This window comes from Mirounga leonina, unplaced genomic scaffold (genome assembly GCF_011800145.1).
Source record: "Mirounga leonina isolate KUSES-001 unplaced genomic scaffold, KU_Mleo_1.0 Mir_151, whole genome shotgun sequence".
NCBI classification, from domain to species: Eukaryota; Metazoa; Chordata; class Mammalia; order Carnivora; family Phocidae; genus Mirounga; species Mirounga leonina.
The window spans coordinates 108,025,270-108,044,673 of NW_023270377.1; the positions used below are offsets into that span (position 1 = coordinate 108,025,270).

Here is a 19,404-nt window from a genome sequence, read left to right on the forward strand (position 1 = left end):
GTGACACGGCAGTGTGCGGCTTTAGGACAGTCCCGGCCCCGGGGCCATGAACCGGGAAGGGTGGGACGGAGAGCAGAGGGGTGGGCTGGGATCAAAGGAACGATTCAGGCAGAAGGAATGGCAGCGGCTTAGACAGGGGGTGGTGGTGGGGTTGGTGGGTGCGGGGGTTGGAAGATTTAGATGTGGGTGTGACACACTGGTGCTGGGCAGAGCCGAGTGCAGGCCTGGGTGCAGGAGCTCTCCAGCTGGGCAGGGAGGTCAAGGGAGGCGTGGAGAGAGCAGCTTCAGTGGGGGCTCCTCCGGGCATCCTGGGGTGACCAGAGTCCCCACCCTGTTGCCCCCCCTTCCCCTGTGGGTCAGAGAGGACGGCTGAACTGGGCTTGCAGGTGGGCTCTGCTTCCCCCACAGGCTTCCTGGAGAAGAATCGAGATGTGCTGAGCACAGATATCCTCACCCTGGTCTACTCCTCCAAAAACAAGTTCCTGAGGGAGATATTCAAGCTGGAGTCAGCAGGGACCAAGCTGGGCCATGGTACCATCATCCGGGCAAAGGCAGGGAGCCAGCTCTTCAAGGTGGGCTCCGATGGGTGGCCCTACCAATGCCTCCTTGGTCTCTCAGCCCTTAGGGCCTCAGGGGTCAGACATGCACACACAGGGAAGACCTATCACCTGGGGTCTCGGTTGTTTAGTCAGGGCCCATAAGTGAGTGCAAACCAGGAGTGGGGTGTTGCTGTTGCTGCGTGGATGGCAGTAAGAGGACAGGTGCACAGGGATGTGCCTGCTTCTGAGTGCGTGGTGGTCTGGGGGGGCCACATCTGCTTTTGTTAATATTATTTTTCTGTATTGGTCTCTGTGCATATGTTATGTGTGTGTGTGGTGTGTGTATTGTGTGGTATGTGTGTACAGTGCGTGTGTTTTGTGTGGTGTCTGGGGGGTACGGGGGGTGTGTGTGGTATGTGGGGTATTTGGTGTGCATGGGGGGTGGGGTGTGTGGGGTGCATTCTGTGTGATGTGTGTGGTGTGTGTATGTGGTATGGGATAGTGTGGTATGTGTGGGGGGGTGTCTGCTATGGTACATATGGTATATGTGTGTGTGCTATGGTGTTTGTGGTGTACGTGTGTGCTAGGGGGTGTGCGACGTGTGTATGTGACATGCGATGCATGATGTGTGTGTGTGTGGTACGGTATGTGTGATTGTGTGTGTGTGTGGTACGGGGTGTGTGGTATGTATGGGAGGGTGTGTGTGCTATGGTATGTATGTTATGTATGTGTGATGTGTGTGGTATGTGGTGTGTGTGTGTGTGTGTGTGGCAGCAGCAGTGCTAAAGGCTGCTGGCCAGGAAGGTGGGCAGCAGAGAGTCCCCAGTGCTCCTCAGGGCAGCCTAGGATTTCCTGGCAAGGTGAAGGTCTGCCCACCCCCTCCCTGCCAAGCCTCCACCCCTTAAGAATGACTGTTCCAGAAAAGCCCCATGAATCGTCTAATGAGGAGCTCCCCTACCCTGGGCAGGGAGATGGGGCCTGCTGAGTGGCTTGGGAACTTGGGGTGTAGGCAGAGGAAACTGCCCTCTGTGCCAGGCATTCAGCACTGGCCACACTGAGGTGCCCTTGACCTTTCATCACGCCCCACCTGACCTCTGCAGGAGGCCTCTCCTGAGACCTCAGTGCCCAGGACCCACCATGTGCAGAGCCGGCCTGGGGAGGCACCAAGGAGCCATGAGGCTGGGCAGGAATTGCCCAGGTCTGGAACCAGGTGCAGCCAGGCTGGACCCCCTGTATCACTGAGCCAGGCTAAACTCTCCACAGCTGAGGCCAGAGTACAGGCTTGTCCTGGCTCTGTGGGGCCCCCAGAGCATGTCTCAGGGATTTCAGGGAACAAGATGACAGCAAGGGAAATGCACATTATTTTACAAACCAGGACAACAAGAAAATGCTGCCCATTGTTACTATAAGGTGCCAGTGATTGCATCCTCTTCTCAGAAGTGTTAAGACTCGTGTCACCAGTTGATGCAATTTGGCAGTACATGCCTTTGCTCGGGTGCATTTGACTTGGGAAGGGTTTGGTCAGGGAGCATCACCCAAGATGAGCATTGCATAAAACACACACTGAGCCTGCTGGGGGCTTGCACTTGTTTTCTCTTGCATCCATGATTCTGTTACATCTATTTTAAAACTATATACATGTACTACAATGTTTACAATGTGCACTATAAAACATTTTTTAAAAACATACAAAACCAATAGGAAAACTGAAAAGGTAGAAGGGTAGGGGTAAAAAGTGAATGTTGCCAGTTCTCACATTCTTTCCCACTCTGGTGTATCATCTCATACACCCCACTTGGGGGACCCCACCCCTAGACAGGATACCTTGCCCCATCTTACTCACCAGAACCTATGATGGGCCAGTGCGTGAGGGGCTGCAGCCCCGCCCATCTGTGGGACCTTGGCAGAAGCCCTCATCTGGGTCAGCTGTGCCCCAGGCTGAGCTCCCCAGCCCCCTCTTGTGCCTGTGCTTCTGCTTGCAGTCTGCAGACTCCAGCAAGCAGCCCTCCACGTTGGCAGGCCAGTTCAAGAAGTCCCTGGACGAGCTGATGAAAATCCTGACCAGCTGCCAGCCCTACTTCATCCGCTGCATCAAACCCAATGAGTACAAAAAGCCACTGGTAATGAGGGGAGGCTGGGGTCACGCACGGGGGGGCATCTATTAGATGAGTCTGATGGCATCTAGGGTAACGTCACTCCCTTCATCAGGGAGTGGTCAGCATTAGAGCTATCTGCCCCCATTTTAGAGATGGGGACACTGAAGTAAGGTGACCAGTCTAGGCCATTCAAAGATCGGTGACTGGCAGGACTTTGGATAACCCAGGGCTCTGTTGTCTCAGGCCTGCTATTCACCAGCTGTGTGCACTTGGCCAGGTGCTTTACTTCTTTGAGCCTGTTTTCTCCTCTGTAAAGTCAGAATCGTGCCTGCCTTGTGGCGGGGCAGGGGGCAGCAAGGACTGTACATGTTTTTGGCAAGTCTGCATGTGTAAACCCCACTCAATAAGGGGCAGCAACCAGTACTAGGATGTTAATTAATTGTATTGTATTTTTTGAATAGAATAAAATTATAGGAAATTGGGACTGGCCTAGGAAATCCAGAATGTATCCTCCTTAGAGGCACAATGCCTATATTTAGATAATAACTGTATTCCCAGAGGCTCTCTGTCCACACCCACACCCCCCACTTGCAGAGCTGTGAGACAGGTGGGCGGGGCCCGAGGCTGATGTTCCTGTTTCTCCAGCACGCCTGGCACATCTCTCAGAGACCCCGACTGCTATGTGGGGTGGGGGGTGGGGGCCAGGCAGGCTCAGGATTTAAACCTGGCTCAGCCACTTGGGAGTGTGGCCCTGAGCCTCAGCCATCCGTCTTAAAACTGGAGCTAAAGTCCTCCACCATGTAGGGCTGTTGTAAAAATTAAATGAGAAACACTGAGCTCACAGGAAATGCTCAACAAATGGGAACCAATTAGTTGCCCAAGACTAATGGCCATTAACAGTTGTTTCTGTGGCCCTCAGTGTTTCCAGGTGGGTAACTGCCTGCTGGTGGGCTTGCCAGATTTGAGGCTGTGCCCCTAGTCCCCAGACATTCCTGGCTCGGAGGCTGAGGGGAGGTTCTCTAGAGGCTAAGCTGTGTAGAGTCCGGGGCCATGGCTGAGACCCCATACCCTTGCGCAAAGCATCAGGCCCATAGGCCTCTCTGTTGGCCACGCCCATCTCTGGGTGGGAGGGGGAGGCGGAGAGACTAAGCTGGCTAGAATATTTTCTGACTCTCGGTGGGAAATGTATTTCTTCATTCCACTAGACTGTGGGAGGCAGAATGGTGCCGGAAGAGCTGCAGGGGCGCTCACCCCAACACAGGCAAGGCCAGGAGGAAACATTTTAACGTGACATATGCAAATAACTTTTATATTCATAGTACTTTGCATATCCTGAGAATGAGGGGAGTATTTAGTGTTCTTGTGGATGTCACAGTTTGTATATTATCGACTTTTATCTCCTCGGAAACACTTTCGGGGCTTTTCAGTGACTTCAGAACAAATACCTGTCTTCCAAAGAGACTTTTGGTCAAACCAAGCGTTGTTGAGTTGTCTTGTATGTGGGGATGGCGGCACGGCTGGGGGTCGGGCGGGCTGCCCGCGTGCAGCGGCTCAGGAAGCGGGCCTCCCACCTCTGCGCCCGCAGCTCTTCGACCGCGAGCTGTGCATCCGGCAGCTGCGCTATTCCGGCATGATGGAGACGGTGCACATCCGCAAGTCGGGCTTCCCCATCCGGTACACGTTCGAGGAGTTCTCCCGGAGGTTCGGCGTGGTGCTGCCCAACGCTGTGCGCCTGCAGGTGCCTGTTAACCTCCGCCTCAGCACGCGGTCCCTAAGAGGCAGCAGTGGTCAGCCTCAGCACCCCTGCTACCTCCCGGTGCCCCAGCCCCCAGTTCCAAGGGGGTCCTCCAGCTGCCCTCCTGCGGCTGAGGGCCTCTTCCCAGGCTCCAAGCTTTGAAATGACCCTTGTTCCTCCCTTCCTCTCATCTCCAGCCCCGTGTCTCACTCCCTGGGGGCCCTGGAAGTGAGGGAGGGGGTGGCTCACACTAGATCACACTCACTGGATGAGGCTGGTGGCTGAATATGTTGGTTCTAGGAGGTGTCTGCACTTTAAAGCAAATACTTCCATGGTAGCATGCTGGGGAGATGATGTGTGGCTGGATTGCTACTGGGGGCAGGAGGTCCTTCCCATCCTTCCTCAAACACTCAGCCATCCTAAACTTTGAGCTGTCCAAGTGCCCAACAGCCTCACTGAGGCTCCAGGCCTGCAAAGCATGGTGGCCCTGAGGTTCCAGGTCCTGGGTGATCCCCTGGGCCCCATCCTTGTTTGGAAGTGCTTGAGCCTGTGTCCTGACTGAGCAGCACTGATGGTGAAACCCAGGGGAGGAGGAAGACTTGAATCCCAGAAAGCCTTTGAGAAGGGACCCTCCCACCCCCCCCCCCCCCCCCGGGGCTGCTCCAACTCCACCAAGCCACTTCTGTTTTCTCCTTGGCAGCTTCGAGACAAGGTTCGCCAGATGACTCTGCGCATTGCCGAAATGTGGCTGGGGACAGACAAAGAATGGAAAGTGGGAAAGACCAAAATTTTCCTGAAGGTGAGCCCCTGAACGTGCTGGTCCTCAGTCTCCTCCTTGGGGCTGGTCCCATGCCCACCAGGTGGCATCCCCTCACCCACCCTGAGCCAATGCCATGGGAGCCTGCTCCAGGTATGGCCCCCACCCTGAAGCACCCTGGTTGTAGAAAGCCATGCTGAGGGGGAATGTGGGGAGGGCTCAGACCAGCCTGCAGAAGCCCGGGAGGCTTCTCAGAGTGGAGCATCTAAGGCAAGACCTGAGGATAAGGAGGAGCTGCCCCAAGTCACCAGGCAGAAGCAAGAAGGAGCTCAGGGTAGGCTCTCACTGTCCCTAAGAATAGGCTTCCTCCTCCATGCCAGGAGCCACAGTCTGAAGTCAGATCTGGGGAAGCTTCACCTCTTCAAAGCCCTGGGGAGCTAGTGCTTCAGTGGAAGGAATCAGTGTGCTGATTACCCCTCACCTTAGAAGAGCTTGTCCTTGGGCAGGCATGTGCAAGCAGCACCACCGCCCACCACCCACCTCCATCCCCCACAACATACAGGAAGGCCCAAGGTCACACAGAGACAGCTTGTGGCTGACAACCTCTAGCCCCTGAGCCTGGCCTTTGGGCCCTCCAGGACTACAAGTTGGGTCAAGAGCCACGGAGGACAGAACCTCCATGTCCCCTAGCCTTGTAAGCTGTGGGTGGGTGAGCAAAGAGAGAAAGAGGAGGGAGAAGAGAAGATCAGTGCTGGAAGCATGCTCTGCCAGCCCACCCAAGCCCCACCCCATCCCCATAGCCCCTTCCTAAGTCCTTCACTCCCTCTGCTTCCATACAGTCTGCTCACCCATCCTCATCTGTTCCCAGAGGGACTTCCCTGCCCTGACCCTCTAGTCAGTCCGTCTGTTCATCTGTCCATGCATTAGCCATGCCTGTGCTGGGGCTCTGGACTTAGTCAAGAGGGAAAAGGCAGAAGGGCTTCGGATTCCACTGGGGAGGTGAGACTGTCAGGTGGAAGACATCGGGGAAGTCCCAGGGTGCTGTCCAGGAAGCTGGGATAGACGTTGAGGGCCACAGGGGTATAAAGGGTGAGGTCAGTACGAGCATGTGGTCAAGGAGAGGAGGAGGAGAGTGCCCATCCCTCCACTTCTCCCCTCCCTGGCTGTTCCTTGAGGCCACCATCAGAGGTCTGGTGTATCTCTGTGTCCCCAGTGCCCACCTGGGCACATGAAGAGGCTCGGCGCTTGCTTGATGCAAGACTGATGGAGGTGGGAGAGGCCACCAAACCCCTGACTCTCCTCACCACTCACCAAAGCACCAAGCTGCTTTCTGTTCAACAAAGATGGTCCTTGCCTTGCAGGGACTAGGATGGCAAGCCCAAGGGAACAGCGATCCAGGTGAAGCACAAAGGCAGGCCAAAGAAAATCACAGCTCAAGGGCGAATAGGGCACATCAACTCACTTCGAATCCTACTCAAAGGCTGGGGGAAACAAGCATGAGTCTGTACTACAAGTTGGGTGACATTTCACATGAATTTTGGAAAATAAAACATAGCTTCAGAGAAACTTTTTGCCCCCTTATTGGGTTCTCCAGAGCAGAAATAAAATTTGCCGGATTGAATGAACAAGAAGAAAGAACTAAAATGGGCAGTTCTTAGATTGGGAATTGGGGGTATAGTTGCAGCTCCTGTCTCTGAGCCACATCAGGATCAATTTGAGGGTCACTTCCCCTGCTTGCCCTCCTGGGAGCACATAAGGGAAAAGTCTGAAAGACCCTTCTGTAGATAGGGCCCTGGCCCCAGGTGGGGTGTGGAGATGAGTGGAGGCGTCTACATGCTGGGATCTCCTCTGTTCCAGGATAACCAGGACACTCTGCTGGAGGTAGAGAGGAGCCAGGCCCTGGACAAGGCAGCAGTCAACATCCAGAGAGTCCTGCGAGGCTACAAATGGAGGTGCTGGCCCTGCCCAAGCCCCTCCCAGCCCACACACCCATATCTATTCATGGGCTTATCTGCCACATGTATATATCCTCTTTGGTGAAGCATCTGTGCTTGTTACTTGCCCAGTTTCTGATCGGATTCTTTGTTAAGTTCTTGGGGAGTTTGGGGGGTTTTTTGGGTTTTTTTTTTTTAAGATTTTATTTATTTATTTGCCAGGGAGAGAGAGAGGGAGAATACAAGCAGGGGGAGTGGCAGGCAGAGGGAGAAGCAGGCTCCTCGCTGAGCAAGGAGCCTGATGTAGGACTCGATCCCAGGACCCTGAGATCATGACCTGAGCCGAAGGCAGATGCTTAACCATCTGAGCCACCCAGGCGCCCCTCTTTGTCGAGTTTTGAGAATTACTTATATATTCTAGATACTAGTCCTTTGTTAGATGTGTGGTTTGCAAATATCTCCTCCCAGTCTATAGTTTTTCCTCAAGTCCTCTTTTTTTTTAAAGATTTTATTTATTTTTATTTTTTTTTAAAGATTTTATTTATTTATTTGACAGAGAGAGACACAGCGAGAGAGGGAACACAAGCAGGGGGAGTGGGAGAGGGAGAAGCAGGCTCCCCTCAGAGCAGGGAGCCCGATGTGGGACTCGATCCCAGGACCCTGGGATCATGACCCGAGCTGAAGGCAGTCGCTTAACCAACTGAGCCACCCAGGCGCCCAAGATTTTATTTATTTATTTATTTGAGAGAGAGAGAATGAGAGAGAGCGAGTACATGAGAGGGGGCAGGGTCAGAGGGAGAAGCAGACTCCCTGCTGAGCAGGGAGCCCGATGCGGGACTCAATCCCAGGACTCCAGGATCATGACCTGAGCCGAAGGCAGTCGCTTAACCAACTGAGCCACCCAGGTGCCCCCTCCTCAAGTCCTCTTAAGAGGGTCTTTGCAGAGCAAAATTTTTAGTTTTGATGGAGTCCAGTTTATCAAATTTCCCTTCGTGGTGCATGCTTTTGGTGTCACATCTAAGATCTCTGCCTGAAGGTTTTCTCCAGTCTTATTTTCTAGAAGGCTCTATAGTTTTACAGTTGCATTTAGATCCATTCTCATTTTGAGTTAAATCTTGTATAGCGTGTGAGACTTAGGCTATGGTTCTTTTAAAATTTTTCCCCCAGTGGATGTTGCTACAGCATCGTTCATTGAAAAATCCATCCTTCTTTCAATGAATTGATTTTGCACCTGTGTCGAAAATCAATTGGGCATATTGCAAGTTTGTTTCTGCATTCTCTGTTCTGTTGCAGTGATCCATGTGTCTGTTCCTCTGCCAGGGCCACACTGTCTTGTTGATTGTAGTTACATAATAAGTCTTGAAGTTGTGTAGACTGATTCCTCCTACCTTGTTTTTCAAAATTGTTTTAGCTGTTCTGGGTCCTTTGTCTTTCCATATACATCTTAGAAAGACCTTATCCATATCTACAAAAAATTCTTGCTGGGATTTTGATAGTAATTAATGTTATATATCAATTTGAGGAGAATTGACATCTCTACTATGTTAAGTTTTCTAATCCATGAATTCCGTTTATTTAGATCTTCTTTGATGTCTTTCACCAATGTTTTTTAGTTTTTGGTATACATGTTCTGTATATGTTTTTTTAGGTTTATACCTAGATTGCGTTTTTTTTTTTTTTTTTGAGAGTATAAATGGTACTGTATTTTTAATTTTGACATTGATGTGTTCATAGCTAGTCTAAAAATATTAATCGATTTGTGTGTGTTGACTTCGTTTCCTGAAACCTTGCTGAAGTCACTCACTTTTTATGGATTTCTTGAAATTTTTTATGTAGATAATTACATTATCTGCAAATGGGGACAGTCTTATTTCCTCCTTTCCAATCTTTATGTCTTTTATTTACTTTTCTTGCTTAATTGCACCGGCCAGAACTTCCATTTACCTTCTCTCATTTGTAATATAATTTTCCTTAAATGTTTCCTCTACATACGTTTTCTAAGTGTTTGGAGATTTTCCTGTTATCATACTGTTATTGATTTCTAGTTTGATTCCATTGTGGTTGGAGACACACTCTGTATGAGTTAAATCTTTTTAATGTGCTCACATTTCCCTTATGGCCCAGGATATGGACTATCTTGTTATGTGTTCTAAGGGTGCTTGAAAAGATGAGAAAGGGGTGCTGAAGTTTCCAAGCATAATTGTGGATTTGCCCATTTTTCATTTTAGTTCTATCATTTTTTGCTTCATATATTTTTCAGCTGTGTTGTTTGGTACATACACATTTAGGATTGCTATATCTTCTTGGTGGATTTATCCTTTTATCATCATGTAATGTCCCCCTTTGTCTCTGGTTATTTTCTTTGCTCTGAAGTCTACTTTATCTGATAATAATACAGCCACTTCTGTTTTATCTTGGTTACTATTTGCAAGATATATATCTTTCATCCTTTTACTTTCAACCTGTATTTCAAGTCATAGACAGTCTTGCTTTTAAATCTATTAAGCCAATCTCTGGTTTTTAGTTGGTGTAGTTATGCTTTTTATGCTTAATGTAATTATTTATACGTTAGACCTTGAGTCTGCCATTTTATTTTTTGTTTTCTGTTCTGTTTTTAATTTCTGTTTTCTTTTTCCTGCCTTACTGTGGATTACCTGAACATTTTTTAAAATTCCATTTTCATTTATTTATAGTATTTTAGAGTGTACTTCTTTTTATAGCTTTTCTTAGCTGTTGCTCTACTATTACATTATATATACACAAATTATGACAGTCTACCAGTGTCATCATTTTACCACTTTGAGAAGCATAGAAACTTTATCTCCCTTTATGTCCGTTTACCTTCTCCCATTTATAATATAATTTTCCTTAAATGTTTCCTCTACATACATTTAGAACAACATTAGTGTTACAAATTTTGCTTCAATCATCAAACATGACTTAGAAAACTCAAGAGGAGAGGAAAGCCTATTGTATTTGCCCATATTGTTGCTTACTATTTTTTTCTTCCTTTCTGACATTCCAAGGTTTCTTTTATCATTTCCTTTATCTTTAAAGAACTTCCTTTAGTTATTATTTTAGGATAGGTCTATTGGCAATTCTCTTAGTGTTTTTAGTTTTCCTTCATCTGAGAATGTCTTTATTTCCCCTTCATTTCTGAAAGATATTTTCAGTAACATAAAATTCTGGGTTAACAGCTCTTTTCTCTCAGTCCTTGGAAAATAATTGTGCCACTTACTCCTGGGCTCCATGGTTTGTGAGGAGAAATATGAATCATTTTGCCCCAAAAGTAATGTATTGTTTCTCTCTTGTTACTTTCAAGATTTTTTGCCTTTAGTTTTCAGAAGTTTGACCATGAGGTATCTTGATGTGGACTTTGTTGAATTTATCCTGTCTGAAGTTTGCTCAGCTTCTTGAATCTGTATGTTTATATCTTTTGCTACATTTATGAGCTTTTAAGCCATTATTTCTTATAATGCTTTTTCAGCACTGCCTCTTTCTCCTTTCTTCCTAAGACCCCAATGACAAAAAAAAAAAAAAGAATTTAGATACAGTCCTACTGGTGCCTGAGGCTCCATTCACTTTATTTTGGTCTCTTTTCTTTCTGTTTTTCAGGTTGGGTCATTTCTACCATTCTATCTTCAAGCTCACTGATTCTTTCCTCTTTTCTCTCCATCTGTTGCCAAACCCATCCACTGAGGGCTTTTTTTAGTATTATTATTTCAGTTATTATATTTTTCAGTTCCATTTGGTTCTACTTTATGTCTTTTACTTCTTTACTGAGACTTTGTATTTTCTCATTTGTTTCAAGTGTGTTTATAACTGCTCATTGAAGCATTTTTATAATGGCTAACATTTCTGTCAGTGTTGGCATATGTTGCTTGTCTTTTCTCATTCGAGTTAATATTTTCCTGGTTCTTACTTAGTATGATAAGAGATTTTAGATTGAAACGTGGACAATTGGGTTATTATATTATAAGAACTCTGGGTGTTGTTTAAATGTTCTGTTTTAGCTGGCTTCCTCTGACACCACTCTAGCAGGGGGAGGTGGGGGTGCCATCCATTTACTGTCAGATGGGGGGAGAATCCAAGTTCTCCACATGGCTTCTACTGACTCTCAAGGCAGGTAGAGGTTCCTTTTTACTGCTGGCTGGGAGTGGGAGTTCTAGCTTCCCAGTAGGCCTCCACTGATATCACCCTGGCTGGGAGGGCCATAAATGCCTTATTACTACCCCAACATGGCCTTTACTGATACCATAGTGGGAGAGTGACATTCTTACCACTGGGGGATGGTGAAAGACCTGCCTCTGCACTGGGTCTCCTCTGACACCACTCCAGCATGGAGAGGAGGAGCACCACATTACTGCCAAGTAGTTGTGGAAGTCCAGGATTCCCCAGTGGTCTCCACTGACACTGTGAGGGATGGGCTCATTACTACTCATCAAGGATGGCTTCCCACTTAGCCTTCTCTGACACGACCCTGGCAAGGGCAGAAATCTAGGCTCCCCACTTGGCATTTTTTGGTATAAGTGGGGCTAGGACCACAGTTGTTTTGTGGTTTTTCACTGGAGTAGAGTGGCTTTTATTTAAAAGTTTTGTCTTGCTAAGCTTCCCCTTTCCTAAGCCTTTTGGTAGAAAGAGAAGGCTTTCCTTGGGGCTTTTCTGTTCTGTCCCCATTGTCCTTTCTGGATTGCTGACTTCTTCAGCTCCTACTCTGGGGAATATGAGGTAAAAAGAAAACCCAGAGAAGTTAGCACTGTGTCGCTCCTTGGATCTGAGATCCATAACTGGCCTGCCTTCTTCTCTCCACATTTCAGAGTCTTCTTATGTTTGTTTGATATAAATGTACAGGGTTTTTAGTTGTAGTCAGCAGGAGAAATAGGAAAAAGTATGCCTACTCCATCTTCCCAGAAGTGATCATCATTGATAATTGATAGTGTTCTTGTTCTTCTGGACAATACAGTTAGACTAGAATATTAAAGAAAAGATAAAAAAAATTAGGATTTCTCAACTTCAACTCTGTTGTCATTTTGGACTAGATAAATCTTTGTTGTGAGGGCTGTCCTGGGCATTATGGGATGTTTAGTAGCATTCCTGGCCTCTACTCATGAGATGCCAGTAGCATCCTCCTCCCCCATCCCCCAGTCATAGCAACCCAAAATATCTCTAGACACTGCCAAATGTGCCCCGGGGCTGGGGGCAAAATCACCCCCATTTGAGAACCACTGGTATAAGTATTAGAAAGGAGACAGATTATCTTTATTTTAGATAATTATTTACTTCAGCTTCATATTAGAATCATCTGGGGAGATATTTATACTGTGTGTGTGTGTATATATATATATATATATATCAAAAAACATTAGAGCAAGAGAGATAGAGATTCTCCAGACCCATCAGCAAGGATTCTCACTTAATCAGAATGGGTAGGACCCGGACATCAATAAATATTGAACTTCTCCAGATGATTTTTTTAACATGGTTGAGACCTACTGTCCTAAGCCTAAGAAAATATCCTGAAAAATTATTAGCAGTGATAAGGAAACTCAGATAAGTGTGAGATAAAGAATACATCTATATGCACCAAGCTCGCTTCCCCAGAAGTCATGTTTCAGGTTACCCTCTCCATATTCAGCCCACTTTCCACCCTACAGAGGGGAGCAGTCTGATGGAGCTGCCAAGCTACCAGGGCCTGGGGGGCTGCCCTCCTGCCTTGACCCGCCTCCAGAGAGGAGCCTTGGTCCTGGGATTCTGACCTAGTTCCCAGCAGATACCTGGGCTACTGGCCAGAGGATCAGGAAAAGTTTGGCAAGGAGTAAAAAGTTGGAAATGAGTTTTATCCTTTCATAGATCTTTGGAAGGAATGAGGAAAAATTTACTGATTGCTCTAAAAACTGGACTGTCCTAATTCACAAATTTGAGTAGTTGGCAATAGATTTAAGTTCTTAACATGTGTGTCTTTGGTTTGTAAAGGCTTCTGGGAAAGAAATAATGTATGTGTTCATTTTCCCCAACATTTCATTATCCCTCTTCCCTTCAAATCATTTTCCCCCCAAAGCCTTTGAAATGTCTGAGGTTGTTACACACACATTCGGACTTGCACTTCCCCTTCTAGGAGGGAGTTCCTGAGGCAGAGGCGGGCAGCTGTGACCCTCCAGGCTGGGTGGAGAGGCTACTACAGCAGGCGGAACTTCAAGCAGGTGAGAGAACTCACTAGGGAGGCTGCTCCAGCTGAAAGTTGGTTCATGTGAATATGAGAGCTCAGGCAGGGAGGATCAGATCACTAACGCATCACAACAGACTTCAAACGACCAGCCCTCAGCCCGCCACACACTGTTTAGCATCATCTCAGGTCACACGGTTTGTGGGCTTCAGTGTGTTCTCTTACAGAATTTTGGGCATCTCCAGAGCTAGAATGAGATGGCCTGCTCTGGAATCACATAATGATGGTCTTTTCTCAGTTTGCAGCCAACAAAGTAGGTTGATGGATTATTCTCTCTTTCAAGCTCTTCTGATTTTTTTCTTGACCACAGGCACTGCTAATGAGTGTCTGCTCAACAAATGAACCAGAGCAACCTTAACCATGCTCTATTGGGCCTCACTTGACCACTTGCCTTTGTCACTGATGTGACTGTGGTTGGGACATGCAGTGGTCATATCAGCAAACCAAGGCCAGAAAACCAGGCTCAAGAAACTAGAACCAGATGAGCTATGAGAGGCTACAGTTCTGTGGAGGAGAGTGAAGACCCCTGGTTACTGGGCTGTGGAATGATGCTTTGGGGCCAGAGAAATACCAAGAGGAGCCTTTGAGGGTCTGGACAGGAGAGGCTGAAGGGCAGGGAACAGGGGAACAGCAACAAGATGCACATCCTTGCATTTTGAAATTTGACCCCAGGCCTGTCCATGTACTGTGCTCACAAGGATGTAATAGCAGCTGACATGGATGGAAAGTCTACTTAGAACCGTTCCATTGTTTTATTTATTGTTAAACCAACCCCATGTGTCAATAAGCTCGAGGCATAGAGAGATTAAATAATTTTCCCAGGAGCACACAGCTAGTAATCAGTAGAGCTGGGATTTGGATGCAGGTCTGTATAACTTCCAAGCTTATAGGATGAAGCATGACCCCACACCCCCAGCACCCAATGGGTTGGTCTTTGAGAAGCCAACAAGACTCGTCCAGGGGATCAGGGACTGCTGTGCACCAAAGCATGTTTGCAGCATAGAAGTGGGTGTTTATCAATTTATTATTTCCTCTTTATTTTAAAGATCCCAGAGATTAGCTTAATGAAGCCAGCCATAGACCTCCACACAGGTGCACTAGCTTCTGACAATTTGGCTGGACTTAGCTTTAGGTGTGATAAGCAAGGCCCCTGGAATCCCATCACCCATGTGACATCCAAACCAATTCTCTAATCACTGGCCACCAGGAGAGCACTTTATTGTCTATGCCGTTTAACAATACTTATTTAGCACTTATTTGCATGCCAAGGACTGTTCTCAGTGCTTTGCAAGTAATAACTCACTTAATATGCTCATGCTTGTAGGTGCATAAAATTTTAGCACTAGCGCTTTGCCAAGAAGCAGATAACTGTGAAGCTAATTTGTGAGGTCTCCTGGGATGTATGACTTGCCTCTCTTTCTCTCTGTCCCTTTGGGAAGGCCTTCTCCATGCTCTTTGCCCTGCTGGGCCCAGGCCTCCTTTTGAGCATCTGTCCCTCTTGCCTCCACAGATCCTCCTGGGTTTTGAGCGCCTGCAGGCCATTGCCCGGAGCCAGCTGCTGGCAAAGCAGTACCAGACCATGTGGCAGAGGATGGTCCAGCTGCAGGCGCTATGCAGGGGCTACCTTGTGCGCCAGCAAGTCCAGGCCAAGAGGAAGGCAGTGGTGGTCATACAGGCGCATGCCAGGGGCATGGCTGTCCGGCGGAACTTCCGGCAGCAGAAAGCCAGTGTAGGTGGTCAGTGCCCTCTTAGGCCGGTGAGGGCTGACTGGGGCCCATAGCAGGAAGGCAGTCAGGAGGGATGAGCAGCGACATAGAGCTCTCACCAGACACTCCTATCTCCTCCACGTCCAAATTTATGACTGCAGCAGGTCCTCAGGCCGTCTGGGACATCTAGGTCACCCCCAGGAGCATGCGGGATGTGACATAGAAGAGGCATCGTGTCAGCAGGATGGTCTTATGCCTGAAACCTGGAAACTGAACTCCTTGATCCCTCCCTGAACGACATAGGAAACCAGGGCCAGATGAGCTATGGGGGACCACAGCTCCATGGAGGAGGGCAAAGGCCCCTGGCTGACTGGGCTGTGGCATGACACTTCTGGGGTAGAGAAATTCCAAGAGGAGTCTGTGAGTGTCTGGTCAGGAGAGGCTGACGGGCAGGGAGCAGGGCAGTGGCGCAAGGTGCACATCCCTGCATTTTGAAATTTCACCCTCGTAATTCCCTTTCCTCTAGTGAGCTCCCGAGAGTCAACCTCTTTCCTCAGTACTCGCTCATTTGGAAACTGATAAGGAAAAGGCTAGGATGAAGTCTACGCCTGCTCTAGGGATGAAAGTTGGGTCTGCTGAGCACATTACTAGTGCAGTGGCCAGGACAAGTAAGACATCAGACCCTCAGACACGTCCACAGCAGGCTTCTGCTCTCAGGTAGCCCCAGACAGACCACAGATCAGCCTCACCTGTGCGCTAGTTAGTACAGGCCCAGGGACATGTCCTAATGGAGCCTTGGTGCACTTTGAGTGAAGGGACTAGGTGGGCAGCTAGGTTCTGGGGGCGCCTGGGGTTTGAGGCAGTAGCTCAGGGACCATGTCAGGCAGCCCTCCTTCTCTGGACCTCTGATTCTCCATGGGAAACGAAAAGCCCAGGGTGGTTGATTTCTAGTCATGCTAGTTATTAAATTCTAGGATTTTAGAGGAAAACTTACTGATTTGAACAAATCACATCAGGAGGAGGTTCAGTGAGGTGCTTGCCTCCGCTGGGCCTGTGGTAACCTTGCTCCATGGGGCATATGCGCAGGGGCCTCTAGCCATCCCCGCTGAAGAGCAGAAGAGCCAAAGTGCTCTCCCCACCCGGAAACGGCAGTCCATCTACGACACTGTCACGGACACGGAGATGGTGGAGCAAGTGTTCGGTTTCCTCCCTTCCGTGGTTGGTGGGCAGGAGGGCCAGGCCCCACAGCGCTTTGAGGTAAGATGGGCCCTGTCATTCAGGGGTCCGGCCTGGCAGGGGATGGAGGACGCCGCTCAGTTCCTGACCGCAGTCAGCCTCCAGGCTCACTGAGAAGCCAAGGCTCGGCTGGGGGGTTAGGGGAGCTGACAGAAGAGGTGGTGAAGTGTGTCCTGCGGTCCTGGGTGAGCAAGCAAGGAAAAGGGGCGCATGAGTTTCTGTGGCCAGACCCTTTCAAGTTAAGCAGGTTTCTAACCTAGGAGACTTCCTAGAACCTTTAACGTGCAAATGCTGTGGGGCTTTCAACCAGGCAGCATTTCCCACGGCGTGTTTGACCCCCTCTCAGAGCACCTGTGCGTGCGCGCGCGCACACACACACACACACACACACACGCCGTGCAGTCGGGGCAGCTGAGACCACTTCTGCAGGAGGAACTGCCCAGCAGGGGCCCACTGAACCAGTGAGGTGGTGGAAGAGGTCTCAGACACAAGGGGGCGTGGTTCATGCGGCACCCAGCCGATAAGCAGACAGACCTGTCTTGGGGCTCCCTGGCCTCCAGAGAGGCACACCCTGCTGGCTAGCATCTGAAGGGACAGCTGACCCCTGACCCTCCCTCTCATGGGCACGTAGGACCTGGAAGCAGGGACCCAGAAGCTGCCCGAGGTTGACCTGGACACCGTCCCCATGGTGGAGGAGTCTGAGGATGACATGGACAGCCTGGCCGAATACACCTTCCCCAGGTTTGCTGCAACCTACTTCCAGAAATCGGCCAGCCACACGCACATCCGGCGGCCCCTGCGCTACCCACTGCTCTACCATGAGGATGAAGCCGACTGCTCGGTACCCAGTGGTTCTCTGGCTTCTAGTGGCTCAGGCCTCCCCCTGGTTCAGAGGGAATGAGGAAGGGAAGGGATCACTGTGGGCCCCGGACTGCTAGCTGTGTTCCAGCTGAGCCCCCTGTCTCCGTTTCCCCAGGCCGCCCTGGCCGTGTGGAGCATCATCCTGAGGTTCATGGGTGACCTTCCAGAGCCAGTGCTTTTTGCAAGGAACGGCCTGCATGGCGGCTCAGTGATGCGGCAGATCCACGACACCCTGGGCAGAAAGAACAGCACCCAGTCTCCACAGCACCATGGGTCTACACAGGTGCGTGGTGTGAGGGGGCCGGGGCAGGGCAGGGCCCCGGTGTCGCCCAGGCCAAGGCCTGTGGGAGCTGGACCTGAAGTGGGCAAGACATGGAGTGAGCATCAGCCACTAAACCTGACTCGCGCTCAGGAACTCATGAGTCAGGCATGATGCCCAGGAGTTTCTGAGTGATACGGTCAGTATCACAAAGGGCCTTCCAGGCTCTGGGTTGTAGGTTTGACTTCAACGGAATTCAAACGCACAGAACAGTGATAACAGCCAGTGTTGTTACTGATAGATGGCATGCTGTGTGCCAATTCCCTCTTCAGTTAATCCCCAGGGGAGCCAACCCTATGAAGTAGGGAGTAGTAAGTTTATTACAGCGGAAGAAGCCGAGAAGTGAAGTGACTTGTCCCCAGATCACAGGGAGTGAGTGTGACAGAACTGGGCTTTGAATCCATTCTAGTGAATTCAAAGACCCAGTTCTTGGCCTGTGGTCTATCCTGCCCTCTGATGGAAGGTTCATTCACATTCACTTTTGGTCAGAAGTCCTTCCCAAGGCCTCAGTTTCATGATGTCATCTTAATAGAACTCACCAAGAATAGTTCAAAGGAATTACACAGCAGTGACAGCACTAGGACCGCCAGCAGCAGGACCCCCAGGACGGCCTATAATTCTGACACCAGTTCCAGTGTGTGGGGGTTTTCCCCACACCAAGCAGTTCTCCAGCACCAGCTGGGTGTGCCACAATTCCACTCACCTGGAACCTATCGACCTGGAGGCAGTGTCTGATCCCGGACTAAGGGTTCAGTCCTACAAGACGACCCCCCACTTCAGAGACCAGTCACAAGTCCGGGTTGCCACCTGTGCTTCTGACCCACAGGCTACAAATCAGGGGTTCCCACGACCCCCTCCTTGGGTTTGATTAATTTGCTAGAGCAACTCACAGAATTCAGGGAAATACTTTAATTACTAGATTACCAGTTTTTATAAAAGGATATAACCAAGAACAGCCAGATGGAAGAGATGCATAGAGCAAGGTTTGGGGAAAGGAAGGTGGCGCTTGCATCCCCTCTCCCAGCGTGCCACTCTCCCGAAATTTCCACGTGTTCACCAACCCGAAGCTCTCTGAACTCCATCCTTTTGGGTTTTTAGGGAGGCTTCATTACATAGGCAGGAAGAATAAATCATTGGCCCTTGGTGATCAATCTCTAGCCCCTCTCCACTGCCCAGAGGTGGAGGTGAGAGGGAGGGGACTGGAAGTTCCAATCCCCCAATCACAGGGCTGGTTCCGCTGACAACCAGCCCCCATCCTTAGGTGTTTCTCAAAGTTGCCTCATTTGCAGGAAATTCCAAGGGTTTCAAGAGCTCTGTGCCGGGAATGGGGATGAAGACCAAATATTTATTTCTTACTATAAATCACAATATCACAGCACCCCATACATCCAGTGTCTGGGACTCTGCTCAGACACCTGCAGGGTCCTGTGTGCAGACTAACTGCATAGAAATCTAAGGAAGTCTGCAGCTTGAGATCACATGGCCAGACTTGGTCCCAGAGTTATGTGGGAAGTTGCCCAAGTTAAGCTCTGACCCCGGATCTCTAGAAGCATTGGTTTTGCAGAACATATTCATTATCTATTGCTGGGTAACAAATTACCTCCCCACCCCCCCCCAAATTTAACAGCTTGAAACAGTACACGTATTCTTTCACACAGTTTCTGAGGGTGACGAGTGGCTTAGCTGGTTGTCTTGGCTCAGGGTCTGTCCTAAGATTGCAGTCAGGCCACGGACAGGGCTGCTATCTCTCCAGGCTGGACCAGAGCTCCAGTACTTACTTCCAAGATGGCTCCCTAACATAGCTGCTGGCAGGAGGCCTCAGGTCTTGCCTCTCCACAAGGCTGCCCCAGCGTTCTCACAGTTGGACTTCCCCAGACTAAGTGAACTAAGAGAGGAAGCTGCAATGCCTAGTCTCATAAGTCACATACTGTGGTGGGTAGAAATGCCGGAGGATGTGGATCACTGGGGGCCACTCAGGACCCTGGGTGGTGGTCCAGC

The 19,404-nt window shown here is 49.4% G+C and overlaps 1 protein-coding gene across 1 annotated transcript in view; it reads left to right on the forward strand.

The window, feature by feature from the left end:
* MYO7B (myosin VIIB) overlaps positions 1 to 19,404 on the forward strand; it is a 76,961-nt gene that overhangs the window by 33,902 nt on the left and 23,655 nt on the right. The window contains exons 14-23 of the mRNA XM_035006551.1: positions 409 to 572; positions 2,522 to 2,659; positions 4,221 to 4,373; positions 5,071 to 5,169; positions 6,985 to 7,079; positions 13,177 to 13,261; positions 14,795 to 15,013; positions 16,077 to 16,247; positions 16,858 to 17,067; positions 17,203 to 17,370. Coding sequence (XP_034862442.1) covers positions 409 to 572; positions 2,522 to 2,659; positions 4,221 to 4,373; positions 5,071 to 5,169; positions 6,985 to 7,079; positions 13,177 to 13,261; positions 14,795 to 15,013; positions 16,077 to 16,247; positions 16,858 to 17,067; positions 17,203 to 17,370 — 1,502 coding nt within the window. The remainder of the gene's footprint in view (positions 1 to 408; positions 573 to 2,521; positions 2,660 to 4,220; positions 4,374 to 5,070; positions 5,170 to 6,984; positions 7,080 to 13,176; positions 13,262 to 14,794; positions 15,014 to 16,076; positions 16,248 to 16,857; positions 17,068 to 17,202; positions 17,371 to 19,404) is intronic.